The 15,066-nt window shown below is 39.6% G+C and overlaps 1 protein-coding gene across 2 annotated transcripts in view; it reads left to right on the top strand.

The window, feature by feature from the left end:
* The first annotated feature begins 6,862 nt into the window (after nt 1–6,862).
* The window catches only part of CA8 (carbonic anhydrase 8), a 53,410-nt gene continuing 45,206 nt past the window's right edge, over nt 6,863–15,066 (top strand). The window contains exons 1-2 of one of the 2 annotated variants that reach the window (XM_070747804.1): nt 6,863–7,038; nt 10,493–10,684. In XM_070747804.1, the coding sequence (XP_070603905.1) occupies nt 6,978–7,038; nt 10,493–10,684 (253 nt within the window). In that variant the 5' untranslated portion in view covers nt 6,863–6,977. The remainder of the gene's footprint in view (nt 7,039–10,492; nt 10,685–15,066) is intronic. The other variant, XM_070747803.1, reaches the window with a different exon arrangement.

Raw genomic sequence — 15,066 nt, 5'->3', positions numbered from 1 at the left:
TATTTATTTATTTATTTTATTTTATATTATTTTATTTATTTTATTTATTTATTTGATTTTTATGCCGCCCTTCTCCTTAGACTCAGGGTGGCTTACAACATGTTAGCAATAGCACTTTTTTAACAATTAGGCTATTGCCCCCACAATCCGGGTCCTCATTTTACCCACCTCGGAAGGATGGAAGGCTGAGTCAAGCTTGAGCCGGTGATGAGATTTGAACCGCTGACCTTCAGATCTACAAGTCAGCTTCAGTGGTCTGCAGTACAGCACTCTACCTGCTGCGCCACCCCGGGCTATCATAGTGGAGGTAAGGACAATTAGCCATTTTAAAGAAAGGTCAACTTAATCAGAATGCATGATCTGTGATCACAGATCACAGCCTATGATCTGTGTTACACTACCAACAAAGTCCAAGGGAATTGTTTTCCAAAGCCACTTTGGACGGAGGAATGGATGCAGCAGTCTTGGATGCTGGATAGTCAGAAAATTTGCGTAGCAACAAATATGTCTACTTTTACACAAGGTTGTTTTAAATTATGGGTAGTCCTTGAAAAACACCAGGCCACTTAACAATGGTTCAAAGTTACAACCAATATGTCAAAACTACATACAACCATGTTTCAAAATTATAACCATGTTTCAAACTTATAACAGATGCAGTGGTCCTGTAGCCTCCTAAACAGCTGTAAGGTATCTCTCTCAATGTGGATTTCCTATTATGTGCTTGCTAACTCTTTTGTAATCTTTCCCTCCAGTGAATAAGAACATAAGAAGAGCCATGCTGAATCAGGCCAAAGCCCATCGAGTCCAGTATTCTGTGTCACAGAGTGGCCCACCAATTGTCCATGGGGATCTTGAGCAGAAAGAGAAGGCAAGACCCTCCCTTTCCCTTGTTCCCCAACAAGTGGTACTCAAGGGAATCCTGCCTGCCTCAACCAACATAGAGGCGGTACATGGACATCCGTTTCAATAACCATCGATACACTTGGCATCCATGAATCTGTCTAATCCTGCCTTGAAGCTATCAAGGCTGACAGCTGTCACGACCTCTTCTGGAAGTGAATTCCATAAACCAATGACCCTCTGGGTGAAGAAATATTTCCCTTGATTTGTCTTCACTTTCTTACCTATGAGCTTTAGGGAGTGCCCCCTTGTCCTAGTATTGTGTGATAGAAAAAACAACTTTTCTCTATCCACCTTTTCTATCCCATGCATGATTTTATACACTTCGATCAAGTCACCCCTTAAACACCGTCTTTCAAGGCTGAAGAGACCAAGGCGTTGTAACCTGGTATCATAAGGGAGGCGCTCCATTTCCTTTATCATTCTTCTTGCCCTTTTTTGCACCTTTCCAGTTCCATTATATCCTTCTTGAGGTGCGGTGTGCAGTACTCCACAGTACTCCAAGTTAATATAAACACTAATTTCCCTTTATCAATAATCCCATAACTGAGGTGGAATTCCAAAGGGTGGTGAAATAGCAAAAAAGGGTTATAAAATTTATTCCTTTTTCCCAGCTTCTCCTGAATTGCGTTCTGGAAATCTTCCCCACCATTTGGGCTCACCCAGCTGTTTTGTGCTATTCTTCCAAGTACTGTATGTTGAAGGCAAATTTTTTAATAAATGTTTTTCAAAATTTAGTTCCATATTGTCATATCCCTTAATGTTCTTGTTATTTGGTATTTGTCCTGCAAATTCTAAATTAACCATCAATGCACAGTTTAAAGACAACATGTCCACATTCAGAACCTTTCATTATCCCTGAGCTTTCTCTTTCTTTTTTTAAAATCATATTTTAGACTTATGTTCATACAAATACACTTAACTTCGTAATCCTTTTTATAAGCAGATACTCACCAATCACATTCTTATTCGTTTTTGCATTTCCAAATGGCCTACTCATTTTTTCTGTACTGTCTTGTCTCGGTCGTGCCAATCTATTCAATTATTCAATATGAGAATTTTCCCCTAAAAATATTCATTTGAAATTCATGCACAATTTCCCCAGAACTAATTTATGATTATTCCATTATCACTGTGCACTGAGGCAAAACTGAAGAATGAATTTCCAGCTTTACAAGATTCAAAAAATTGTTACATAAACACCATCTACAATGAAGAGATAAAACCCCTCAGAAGTTCATGAAAAAAGTCGTTAAAAAAGAACCAGAAAAAAATATGCCGTAATGTATAAAGAAATATTATAATTCTGAACTGAAACTAGTTCCATTGATGAAACTCCTTTCATTCCTTTTGTTCATAATTACATTTTCATTCTTCTCTCAGCTGGTACTAGGATTAAAAGCCCTGCAGGCAGTGATTGAAAGATACAATTCTAGGTAAGCTAAGTTTACTGAAAAACAAGGAAATCTGCAAAGAAGAAATCCAATAATTATTGAGAGTAAAATGTAAGCCATATTTATTGTGGAACCAGCACGCACTTGCATTATAGTGTGATAAATGTTTTGAGTAGGGCAGCGATTAGCACATTTATTTATTTAATAATTTCTTCCTCATCTTTCAATTATCACTGTAAAATGTTTTGTTTCATTTACAGTAATTCATTGGACACTTGTTTAGATGAAAATAATTGGGTTCTTTTTCTTGGACTTATATTTTGCACAAAAATGCTCTTCTGCAATTTTGTTTGTGTGTGTATTCAAAAACAAGTCTGTTGATAAGGTGTTCAATGTGAGAATTGTGTTACACTTTATATTATGTAGATCTATCTAAGGGAATCCTCTTTATATTCATATATGAACTATTTTTTTATGGGATGGAGAATGGCACTGCATGTAAAATATCTGACTGTGGAAAAGTCAAAAACTCTTACCAAAACTTTTTCAAAGATAATCTAAAGCTAAATACAGTGATACCTCATCTTACAAACGCCTCATCATACAAACTTTTCGAGATACAAACACGGGGTTTAAGATTTTTTTGCCTCTTCTTACAAACTATTTTCACCTTACAAGCCCACCGCCGCCGCTGGGATGCCCCGCCTCTGGACTCCCGTTGCCAGCGAAGCACCTTTTTTTTGCGCTGCTGGGATTCCCCTGAGGCTCCCCTCCATGGGAAACCCTACCTCCGGACTTCCGTTGCCAGCGAAGCGCTTGTTTTTGCGATGCTGGGATTCCCCTGCAGCATCGCAAAAACACAGAAGTCTGGAGGTGGAGTTTCCTATGGAGGGGAGCCTCAGCGGAATCCCAGCAGTGCCAAAATGGGCGCTTCAGCTGGCAAAAGGGGTGAATTTTGGGCTTGCACGCATTAATCGCTTTTCCATTGATTTCTATGGGAAACACTGTTTCGTCTTACAAACTTTTCACCTTAAGAACCTCGTCCCGGAACCAATTAAGTTTGTAAGACAAGGTATCACTGTATGTTAAAGATACTGTATGCCTCCTATTAGGGTCTAACTGTAACTGCTTTGGGGTTATTGTGGAATAGTCATTCCTGTCAAATGGAGATAGGAAATCACAATCTTTGGATATTGGCTTTTCATTTTTCTCCTGAAGGATCAGATATTTTTATTTGTTCATTATCCTTTAGAGGCCATTGTGGCCCTATGCAATCACATCTCCTTTAATTGGTCCTTTGCACATTCCTCAACGTGTCACAGGTTATAGCGACATCATTTATACGGAGACTTTATGTCTTCTATTCATGACCTGTATTTGTTTGCCTATAGCACTTGCTATGCTCCAGCCAAGTTCCCTTCGCTGCCCCATTAGTCTTGTGAGGTGAAGGATGAGTGATTCTTTTGTAATGTTGCTACCAAAAAAAAAAAAAAGGCTCAATGTCAACTGTGTGCAATTTGTACCTAAACAATTCTAAGCACAAATATTTAAATAAACATTATAAAGTGAGTTCTTGTGATATTTATTGAACAATTGTACCTGAGTTTACATGCAGGACAAGATAGAAAGACTGACAGATAGACAGACACCTTAAATGTGCCAGTATATATCTATACATCTCAAATGTAAATACACAAAAATATGTATGCATGCATGCACACAATTATATGCATGTATACAACACCAATCACACATCTTCTTAAATATGAGACTTAATCCCATACTTTGTTTTATTCCTTTCTAAATATACTGAGCTGTAATAAATCTTATTCTAGCATTTGCATGTCTTTCTTGATTTTGCCGTTTCTCTGGTGTATGAACAGTTTTTCAAAGGTAAGAACAATTAAAGTTGAATGAGTGAATGAGTTACCCTAATTCTTTCAAGAATCCCATCTGGTCTTTGAATTAATTTAATTAGGTTGATTATCTTCTAATGTCTGATGGTGACAGTTTCATTGCGATAAATCTTGATTTATTTACGTTTTCCCATTTTACCTTCCTCTATAATTTGTTCTCTTTCTATCCTGTAAAGATATTGTATTGTAGACATTCTGTCACTTCATATCTTTTATTATTATCCTTTACTTAATTGACTCAGTATTGTGAAGATCTCATCACTTTTGATCTTGTGTACCACAAGGCTCTGTCTTAGCCCCAGTACTCTTCAATATCTTCATAAACGACTTAGATGTGGGAATAGAAGGAGAGCTTACCAAATTTGCAGATGACATTAAGCTGGCAGGAATAGCTAACACCCTAGAAGATAGGCTCAAGATCCAGATGGATCTTGACAGACTTGAGCTTGGCCCTATCTAACAAAATGAAATTCAATGTAGAGAAAAGTAAAGTCCTACACTTAGGTAAAAAAAACCCAAAAGTATATATCCATAATGGCGAATCTATAGCAAGTGGCACATGGAGCGATATCGGGCATGCGAGCTCAGGTCCAATGCACAAGTGTGCGCTGGCCAGCTGATTTTCGAATCTTTTGGGTCCATCTGGGAGTTGGGTAACAGCCTGGTTTCAGCTTCCAGAGGGGATGGGGAAGGCCCATTTTTTGCTCAAGGAGGGTGAAAACGGCCTTTTCCCCACTCCGGAGGCAGGAAACGTTCCATTTGCCGACTTCCATTTGAACCGGAATTTCCTTTTTCTTTTTCCCCTCCCCCCAGGCTTCAGAGCCTTTCTAGGAGCCTAGAGAAAGCAAAAATGGCCTCCCCTTTCAAATTGGGAAATGGGCCATTTATGGCCTCTGGAGGGCCTCCAGGGGTGTGTGTGAAGGCAATTTTTGTTCCCCCCAGGCTTCTAGAAAGGCTTTGGAGCTTGGGGAGAACAAAAAAATGGGCCTTCCAGTTAAACTTTCAACATCTTTCAGTGCAAATTGGGTGATCTGGGGTGGAGCTCCATTTTTGCTACACCACTGTGTTCCCCCCATCTGGGCAGTAGCCCACCCCTGGGGGGAGAGGTATGTTTTTTTATTTTTCTGCACCTTAAAACATAAATGAAAACATACATATCATTGGAACATCATCTTTCGGCTGTGGCGAGGAGGGCGTTTGCCCAGGTCCTATTTGGACAGGGAGTCACTGCTCACAGTTGCTCATGCCCTCATCACCTCGAAGTTCGATTACTGCAATGCTCTCTACATGGGGCTACCTCTGAAAAGTGTTCGGAAACTTCAGATCGTGCAGAACGCGGCTGCAAGAGCCATCGTGGGGCTTTCTAGATTCGCCCACGTTTCTGCAACACTCCGTGGCCTGCATTGGCTGCCGATCAGTTTCTGGTCACAATTCAAAGTGTTGGTTATGACCTTTAAAGCCCTGCATGGCATTGGACCAGAGTACCTCCGGAACCGCCTTCTACCGCACGAATCCCAGCGACCGATAAGGTCCCATAGAGTTGGCTTTCTCCGGGTCCCGTCCACCAAACAATGTCGTTTGGCGGGCCCCAGGGGAAGAGCCTTCTCTGTGGCAGCCCCAGCCCTCTGGAATCAACTCCCCCGATATTAGAACTACCCCCACACTCCTTGTCTTTCGTAAATTACTCAAGACCCATCTATACCGCCAGGCATGGGGGAGTTGAGACACCTTTCCCCCAGGCTTTTTTATATTTATGTTTGGGTATGTATATGTTGTTTGCTTTTTTAAATATGATAGGGTTTTATGTGCTTTTTAATATTAGATTTGTTTTCGCTGGAATATTGTTTTTATTATTGTTGTGAGCCGCCCCGAGTCTTCGGAGAGAGGCGGCATACAAATCTAATAAATTGAATTGAATTAAATTGAATATCAACCTCTAACGGTGTATCTAAAAGCATCTTATATAATAAATTCATAATCGAAAAGCTAAATTATATCTAAAAACAAAAGAAAGACTAATTCAATCTAAAAGAAAAAAAAGAAGAGAAGAACAATAATTCAAAATACACATTTTCTCCAATTTCTAATATTCATATTTTCAAATCTTAATTTCTTTAAATCAGGGTGAAATAATTTATCAAATGCTGCCAGCTTTCTCTTTTTGTCATTCAGGTTTTTACAAACTTATTCTTTTGAATTCGGGGAGAACCGGTATTCCTGACCACTGAAATTAGAATTGAAGATAGGCTGTAGTTTAAAAGACTAGTAATATTTCTGAGCGTGAAAAATGAACTTTGCTCTGTTCCAATTTAAGTGTCAGCTATAAACATTCCTGGAATAGGGAAGACCAAGGGGAAAACAAGGGGTTTAAAATTTTTTTTTTAAAAAAAACTCTCGTAATTGATTCACTACGGATCCAACTTCCTTTCCACCACATTTTCTAGGCTCCATCGCTTTACCTCATCGATCTTCTGACACAGACATTTTTTTCTTTTAACGCCGCCTTAACCTAAGCAACCGTGCAGACACAGCTAGTTGGCCGCCAGTAACAAACCGCGCCGTCTCAAAGAGAGGCGCCGCCTTCTGAACACGTGTCTCCCCGCAGCCAAGTTGCCCCGTCTTCACGTAAGTCCCAGCCTAGCAGTTCGCCAAGAAAGCGCCGGCTTCTGCTTTCGGTTCAGGCGACCGCCAGGTGGGAGAGGCGGCTTCCGCGCAGGGGTCTTGCCAAGCGCGGAAAGAAAAAAGCAACAAAACTGGCAGCTCCATGGAAGAATCGGGGCAAGCCGGCGAGAGAGAGGAGAGCGTGGATTGGGGCTACGAGGAAGGTAAGCAGGCGGTGGTGGCTGGGTCCAGTTTGTGACCTGGTACCAGTCGGAGGAATGGGAGGGAGTTGGAGAAGACGGAAAGCAAAGTAAAACCCATCCTGGCTCTTGTTCTCCCCCCCCCCATCAATATGGGCAAGTAATATTTTTATTTTTTTAAATTTTATTATTAGAGTTGGAAGGGACCTTGTAGGTCATCTAGTCCAACCCCCTGCTGATGGAGCAGACCCGACATCACACTTTATTTTTATTTATTTATTTTGTCCAATACAAATTGAAAGTTAAGGAGAATAAAAACGTGTAGTAGTAAATATCAGGGAAGGGATAGAAGAAGAGATATGAGAATAGAATACATCAATGGAGAGTAGAGGAAGGATATATGGATGGGAGAAAAGATATATAAAATATTGGACTAGATATATATATATATATATCTAGTCCAATAGCAGTCCAGTCTTTTCTTGAAAGTCTCTAGGGTTTTTTTTTATATACACTGCTCAAAAAAATAAATAACGGGAACACTCAAAGAACACATCCTAGATCTGAATGAATGAAATATTCTCATATTTTGTTCTGTACAAAGTTGAATATGCACAACAGCAGATGAAATTGATTGTCAGTCAGTGTTGCTGCCTAAGTCAATGTTTCCCAACCTTGGCAACTTGAAGATATTTGGACTTCAACGACCAGATATCTTCCAGTTGCCAAGTTTTGGAAACACTGGCCTAAGTAGACAGTTTGATTTCACAGAAGTCTGATTTACTTGGAGTTATATTCTGTTCTTTAAGTGTTCCCTTTATTTTTTTGAACAGTATATATAATATTTTCATTCATTATTAGATGGTGTCCGGGGTGTTCAATAAAGCAATTTTCTTTCAAGGAAGAACCAAAGGTTGCCGAGTGAAGCCAGCTGAATCCCAAAGCGAGGGGTTTTGTTTGGAGGTACAGTAAAACCAAAAATTGCAGGCAATGTGTATTTATTAGGGGCTCAAGATTCTTTTTCGGGCTGGATATTAAGTGAAAAATTGTGTGTGCATGCAGGAATAGACCTAGAAGGGACCTTAGAGGTCTTCTAGTCCAGCCCCCTGCTCAAGCAGGAGAATCTACACTATTGCAGACAAGTGGCTATCCAGTCTCTTCTTAAAAACCTTCAGTGATGGGGCGCCCATGATTTCTGGTGGCAAGCTGTTCCACTGGTTGATTGTTCTCACTGTTCGGAGGTTTCTCCTTAATTCCAGGTTGCTTCTCTCTTTCAATGGATGTTGTTCATGTGATTGTGGTGAAAAATTAAAAATTTACATTTTTTCTGAGATGATGGGAAGGAAGCATTATACGAAACTAGAAAGGTTAGTTAGTGAAATCAAGACATTAAACATTTATGGAAATTCTCAACATCCAGGTCATAGATTTCCCAAAGGTTGTTTTCAAAAGGCAACTGGACTTTCTTGGTTTGTTTTCCTTGAAAAACAGAAGATGCTTCCTGGATGAGAAGAGAAATGTTTTCATGGAGAGTGGGAACAAGAAAATCTAGTTGCCTTTTGAAAAAAAACACCTTTGAGAAGAGTCTTCCGAGAGGGGCGGCATACAAATCTAAGTAATAAATAAATAAATAAGATGTTAAACAGGAATTTAATCCCTTTATTCTAAAAAAAGAGTTTTAATCAACTTACATTTATTCCCTGTTTTGTGATGTTTCATGCCTTTTACTCAGGCTTAGCAAACTTTATCTTAAAAATCTCGATTTCCAGTTTTTATACCTGAATGACATTTTTATGACTTAAAATAGAAGGAATTAGCAGATCATGTGTTATTATAATGTTACTTTAGGATTCTTTGGCTGGCTCCTGTTTAACATACCTGCTGGAATTTTACTTGTAGATCTCTGTTAAGTTATTGCATGTCAGAAAATATACTCTTCTGTAGTTAGCTTATTCTATGTTCATCAAATGAGGACCCGGATTGTGGGGGCAATATGCTGGCTCTGTTAAAAAGTGCTATTGTTAACATGTTGTAAGCCGCCCTGAGTCTAAGGAGAAGGGCGGCATAAAAATTGAATACATAAATAAAATTGAATACATAAATGATGGTCATGCCAATCTGGTCTTCAACTTGTACCTCAGTCAAACTTAATATAAAAAATTCTGATCAATGGTTATGATAATAGAAATTGAAAATGAGAAGAGGTCACATAGTTTTATTTTCCCTAAAGAAATCTTTGGCATTTTTATATTATGGTATATTTAATATTCTTAAGAATAAATATTTGGCTTGATCTGCTGGTCCAAAGAGGATGAGATATTAAACACATCTTTGCATTAGACCAGTCCTTGTCAAATAGTGGGGCGCACCTCCCTGGAGGAGTGCAGAGCAATGGCAGGGGTGCACGTATGATCCCGGAGAACATGCATGGTCCCTCTCAATCGATTACCCCGGATGGGGAGTGTTTTCCCACTTGCACACTGCTCCAAGCCTGGAAGAGAAGGCGGCCAGTTGGGGCAGGACAGCTGCATGCGTTCTTGTTTTTCTCGGCGGGCGCCGCGGTAGCCATGAACTTAAGCTGCCCTGGCCCCATGTCAAAAGAGGGCACTAACCACGGTAGCCTATGCCTGCCTAACCGAAAACAGGTTCCACTGAGTTCAGTGTGACTTACTTCCAGGTAAATAGGTTGAACAGTCTTCCCCAGCCAATAGTTTGCTTGCAGTTTATAATAAGTAAAATAATAAATATTAACACTACAATTCCATTGGGGCCCAGATTGGAGATTTGGGGGTGTGCAAAATGTTTACTTCTTCTTGGGAGGGGGGGATAACACAAAATAAATAATAAGCACTGCATTAGACAACCATTTTTGAAAAAGCATCTTCGTGAATATGTGGGTATACATTGTTTATTGCTGGTGTTGAGCAGATGGAAAATGCAATCTTTCTAAATGTTGAAGCTCTTATAGGAACCATAACTTGGAAGCTTCAATTTGCATATAAAGAAGTAGTCCTCTGGATCATTGAATAGTTAATTAAATAGTTAATATTTTGACCCTGTCTTGAAGTGTGATATGTGTAAATAATTTTGGTTCATTTTCTTAGGGATTTTGTTCCACTTCTTTTGATAATGTGATCTGGAAAAAGTAGAAGCTAGTGAAGCTATATAAATCTAGTGACTGCTAGGCTTCAACTGCAAGCCCTATTGATAATGAAATACAGTACAAGGTTAAATTCTTGTGTTGCTCTTTTTGCCTCTGGTGTAACTAATATAACTACTCGTATTCGCATGGGAGGGATAGTTTCCATCTGCTCTTGTTTGGACTAGTCTGATGTCAGACTGTTTACTTCTGATCTTATGAAAATTATCTTCAACAGACTTTGAAAAAGGATAAATCTTGTCACAGTCTATTTTTCTAAGAGCATATAGATAAACGATTAACTTTCATTTCAATGAAATGTGTTATTCTCTTTTTCAGGAGTTGAGTGGGGGCTAATCTTTCCTGATGCAAATGGGGAATATCAATCTCCTATTAATTTGAATTCAAGAGAGGCCAAATATGACCCATTGTTATTGGAAGCACACTTATCACCAAATTATGTTGTATGCCGTGATTGTGAGATCCTCAATGACGGACACTCAATTCAGATCCTCTTGAAGACCAAATCAAGTATGCTTTCTTCACTAGTTACTTCCTTTGTTTGCTTTAGGATAAGTTAATACCAGCACCCATTGTTTCATTTTAAAATTACTGTATGTTACTTCTCATTACTATCAATAGTAGCAACATATTGAGAAATATTCTATTTGAATCAGTGGTGAAATCTAAAAAAATTTCCTATCGGTTTTGTGGGCTTGGATTGGTGGGGTCATGTGACTGAGTGGGCGTCGCTATGTAGTCATGTGACTGGGGTATTAAAAGACAGACTCTTACTTTAAAACTGTCCTGCTGGAGCAGGGTTAGGCTAGATGTCCTCCAGGTCCCTTCTAGCCCTAGATTATCCTCTGAAGCTTCATCCTGTGACAGATTAGTAGTCCTTCCTTTCCCTCCCCCTTCCTTCCTTCCTTCCTTCCTCCCTTCCTCCCTCCCTCCTTCCTTCCTTCCTTCCTTCCCCCCCACTCCCTGTTTTTCGCCTAGCAGGCTTCAGAGGGGGGAAAAAAGTTCCAAAGATCAGCTGTGTGGCCTGCGATAATTGGAACTTTTTTAAAACAACAACCACAACCTTTTTTTAGTATTTTTTTACTACCGGTCTGTGAACCAGTAGCATTGTTTACTATCGGTTAGGGCGAAGGCGGCATGAACTAGTAGCATTTCACCCCTGATTTGAATCAGAGAACTGAATTTATAATTAATTCTACTGCTCACAGTAATAATGTAAACTAATCTGTCAGAGAGTTATCTGGGCTTTCTTTGAATCCGTCCTGGAAGTAGAGGACACTCCTGGTAATTGGTTCCAGTGTCCAATTGTTCTTAACGGAGAGGAAATTTCTTCCTAACATTCATTCACTGTCTGTTTTTCTCTAACTCAAATGAATTTCATGATCTGCATTCTGAGGGATTGGAATCTTTGTTTGTACAAAATTCCTTTATGTACATGAGCAATGTCATAAAATTCTCCTTCTGTTTTCATATTGCTGTAAGGCAGAGAGGTCTTCAAACTTGGCAATTTTAAGACTTGTGGACTTCAACTCCCAGAATTCTCCAGCCAGTATAGCTGGCTAAAGAATTCTGGGAGTTGAAGTCCACAAGTCTTAAACTTGCCAAGTTAGGGGACCTCTGCTGTAAGGTATTGATTTTCCCCTCAATTTTTCTTTATGCTCTTCAGCTTTATTCTCCTCTGAACTTGCTCCAGTTTATAGGAATCCTCCTTTCTTTCATATGCATTAATTCTATCATTAATTCTATCATTTCTGAGGAGATTGAGCCAAGGTCTCTCATCTGTACTCTGAACTGAACTGTATCGGAACTGAAATTTTATGGTTGTGTAATATAGTATAAGAGTGAAAGAAAATGATGTTCCATGTATCAAATAACTGATTGGCTCAGGGCTTTCATTATTGATTTTCAGGGGTCTTAATTTATTTCATTTTAATTCTCCCTGTCAAACTGGGGCAAAGTATTTCAGCTACCCTTCACCAAATTGTTGGCCTCTAAATATATTAAACACATGTCCTTTGATTTTTTTTAATCAGTTAAACTTGTATACTTGTACATACTTTTCAGCACCATGAACAATAGTTCAATATATCTTTCAATATATCTCTAGAATGCCTGTTTAGAGAACATTGGATTCCTACTTCTCTGCTTTCATGTACATAATCCAAGTGTGATCAGTATGGAGAAGGCATCCCGTGAGCCTCGTGGAGATATTAGCTACCTATTGTTGTAACTCAAAGGTTGCTTGGAAAAGCAGATGATGGCTAATTGCTGGGAGTAAAAGGAATGAGAACACACCCCAGCAGGAAACATATCACATGTGTAATGTGTGCACAAATAGGAGATATGAATATACAACTCTTATACCTCTTTCAAATGGAAAAGAGCTCAGAAAATTACCTTGTCTAGTATACATTTTAAACAAACAACCATTCAGAGTTGATTATATACAAAAAACGTTAGTGCTTATAATATTCTTGGCAATGTTCTAAATGATTTGAGGCAGCTGGGTGTAGACAAAAATAAATTTCATTGTGATTAGAAGAAATGCTGCCCTGGTAACTTGTAGCTTTGAGTCAGGAAAGTTTTTAAGTCCACTTTAGATATTCTCCAAAATTAGAATTAAAAATAAATTATATGTTGCATATGTACAGATACTGGATTAGTGTCAAAGTGGAGGAATGTCAAACCTACTGAAGGATAGAGATGAAGGCAAATCCTTTAAAGTTTTTTTCCAGACTGTGACTGTAAGGATCGCTGGCACTGTCAAACCAGTGCAGAAGTTGGTGATAAATCAACGGTTTGCCACACTATCTCTAGAAGGCCTGGTGTTGATGGGAACTTGGGGGGGGGGGGGGTGATTTTCATGAGGGGGCAGATGCAGCCACAAAGCATTCTTTCGAGGGGTTCAAGGACATCCTATACCCTCCCACCTGGGCGGAAGCGGAAGGAGGACTGGCCACGCTGGCCTGATCTGAGTGGGCAACATGACAAGTTTGTGGTTGGGGGAACAAGGGGTGTGAACTTTCAACTGGGTGGGAAACTCAAGATTTAGGCTTCCCAGTATAGGTGCCAGGATGGCTCCGGCAATAAATTGGAACTTTCAGGAATACAGTGGTACCTCTACCTAAGGATGCCTCTACTTACGAACTTTTCCATATAAGAACTAGTTGGTACATGGGCGTGGGCGTAGTGGGTGTGGCCTAGTCAGCCTCAGCAAAGAAGGGTGTTTTTGCCCTCCCCGGGCTACAGAGGCTTTCCTGGAGCCTCCAGGAGGGCAAAGATGGCCTTCTCAGGCTTTCCTTAGGCCCATTTTTTTGTCCTCCCTGAGCCTCCGTGCATGCCCTGCACTTAATTGCATCCAAAATGGACTTCATGGGGACACCTGGGAGGGGAAGGGTGGGTGCGGCTAGCCAGGAGTGGGATTTGGGGGTTTTCCAAATTGCACAGAATCTTAGCTAGAGGTTCTCCTGAACCTCTGGAACCCCCAGCAACCCATCCCTGTTTGAAATTTAGGATTTAATTTTGCCCCATTTTTTAAAGAGTGGCCTTATTACAATATGATATATGAAGTAAATATGTACTACATTTGTTGATCTCAAAATTCAGAGATTCCCTTTCAATTTACCAGTCTGGATTTTGGGGGGGTTTTGGTTTTACTTTCAAGGAAAAAAGAGTCAAAACTGTGTGCCCTAAAGGCAATGTTTTTATGTACCAGAACCAAGGCTGACCAATGTTTTGCTTTGTCCATGACCCTTCTCTTTTGCAGGCTGAAGTAAGATTACGAAGTTCAACACTATATTAATCTATCAAACAAAGGCAGTTATTTTGTTTTTAGTTATGCAGAATGCTCATAATAAGCAAAACTCCACAAGCTTAAAATTAAAAAAAATAAAACTTACAAACTGTGTGTGTGTATAAACTCCCCAGAAAACCTCAAAATATACTGTTTTATAATGTCAGTCTCATTTTTCATCGACAATATTATGAAAAATGGGTTTTAAAAAAATATTTTCCAAATTTCCAATGAGAAGCTTGAGGAACATAAGAGCCGTGGTGGTGCAGTGGTTAGAATGCAGTACTATAAGCTACTTCTGCTGATTGCCATCTTCCTTCAATTTGGCAGTTCGAATCTCACCAGGCTCAAGGTTGACTTAGCTTTCCATCCTTCCAAGGTCAGTAAAATGAGAATCCAGATTGTTGGGGAAAATATGCTGACTCTGTAAACTGCTTAGTGGGTTGTAAAGCGCTGCAAATTGGTATTTAAATATAAGTGCTATTGCTTTTCTGAGTCTGGCTGGAAAGAAATAATTGAACACTAATTTATGTTTTGTAACATTTGCATGCATTTACTGTTATATAGTTTTAACACAAAGGAAAAACACAGCTTAAAATACTTCAAAATACAGTGGTATCTCTACTTACGAACCTAATTCGTTCCGTGACCAGGTTCTTCAGTAGAAAAGTTTGTAAGAAGAAGTAATTTTTCCTATAGGAATCAATGTAAAGGCAAATATGATTAGGGAAACCACAGGGAGGGTGGAGGCCCTGTTTCCTCCCAGGAGATTCCTAGAGAGGCCCAACAGAGGCTTCTCCCCGCCTTTTCCGGCCCTGTTTCCTTCCAGGAGATTCCTAGAGAGGCCCAACAGAGGCTTCTCTCTGCCTTTTCCGGCCCTGTTTCCTCCCAGGAGATTCCTAGAGAAGCCCCACGGAAGTTTCTCCCTGCCTTTTCTGGTTACAGTTTCAGAGGCTCTGGTTTGTAAGTGGAAAATGGTTCTTGAGAAGAGGCAAAAAAATCTTGAACACCCGGTTCTTATCTAGAAACTTTCTTAAGTAGAGGCGTTCTTAAGTAGAGGTACCATTGTATCTCTCAAGTATATTTATATGAATGTATG

The sequence above is a fragment of the Erythrolamprus reginae genome, chromosome 3 (assembly GCF_031021105.1).
Source record: "Erythrolamprus reginae isolate rEryReg1 chromosome 3, rEryReg1.hap1, whole genome shotgun sequence".
Classification (NCBI taxonomy): Eukaryota; Metazoa; Chordata; class Lepidosauria; order Squamata; family Dipsadidae; genus Erythrolamprus; species Erythrolamprus reginae.
The sequence above is the reverse complement of the archived record's forward strand: the minus strand, read 5'-3'. Positions and strand labels throughout refer to the sequence as shown.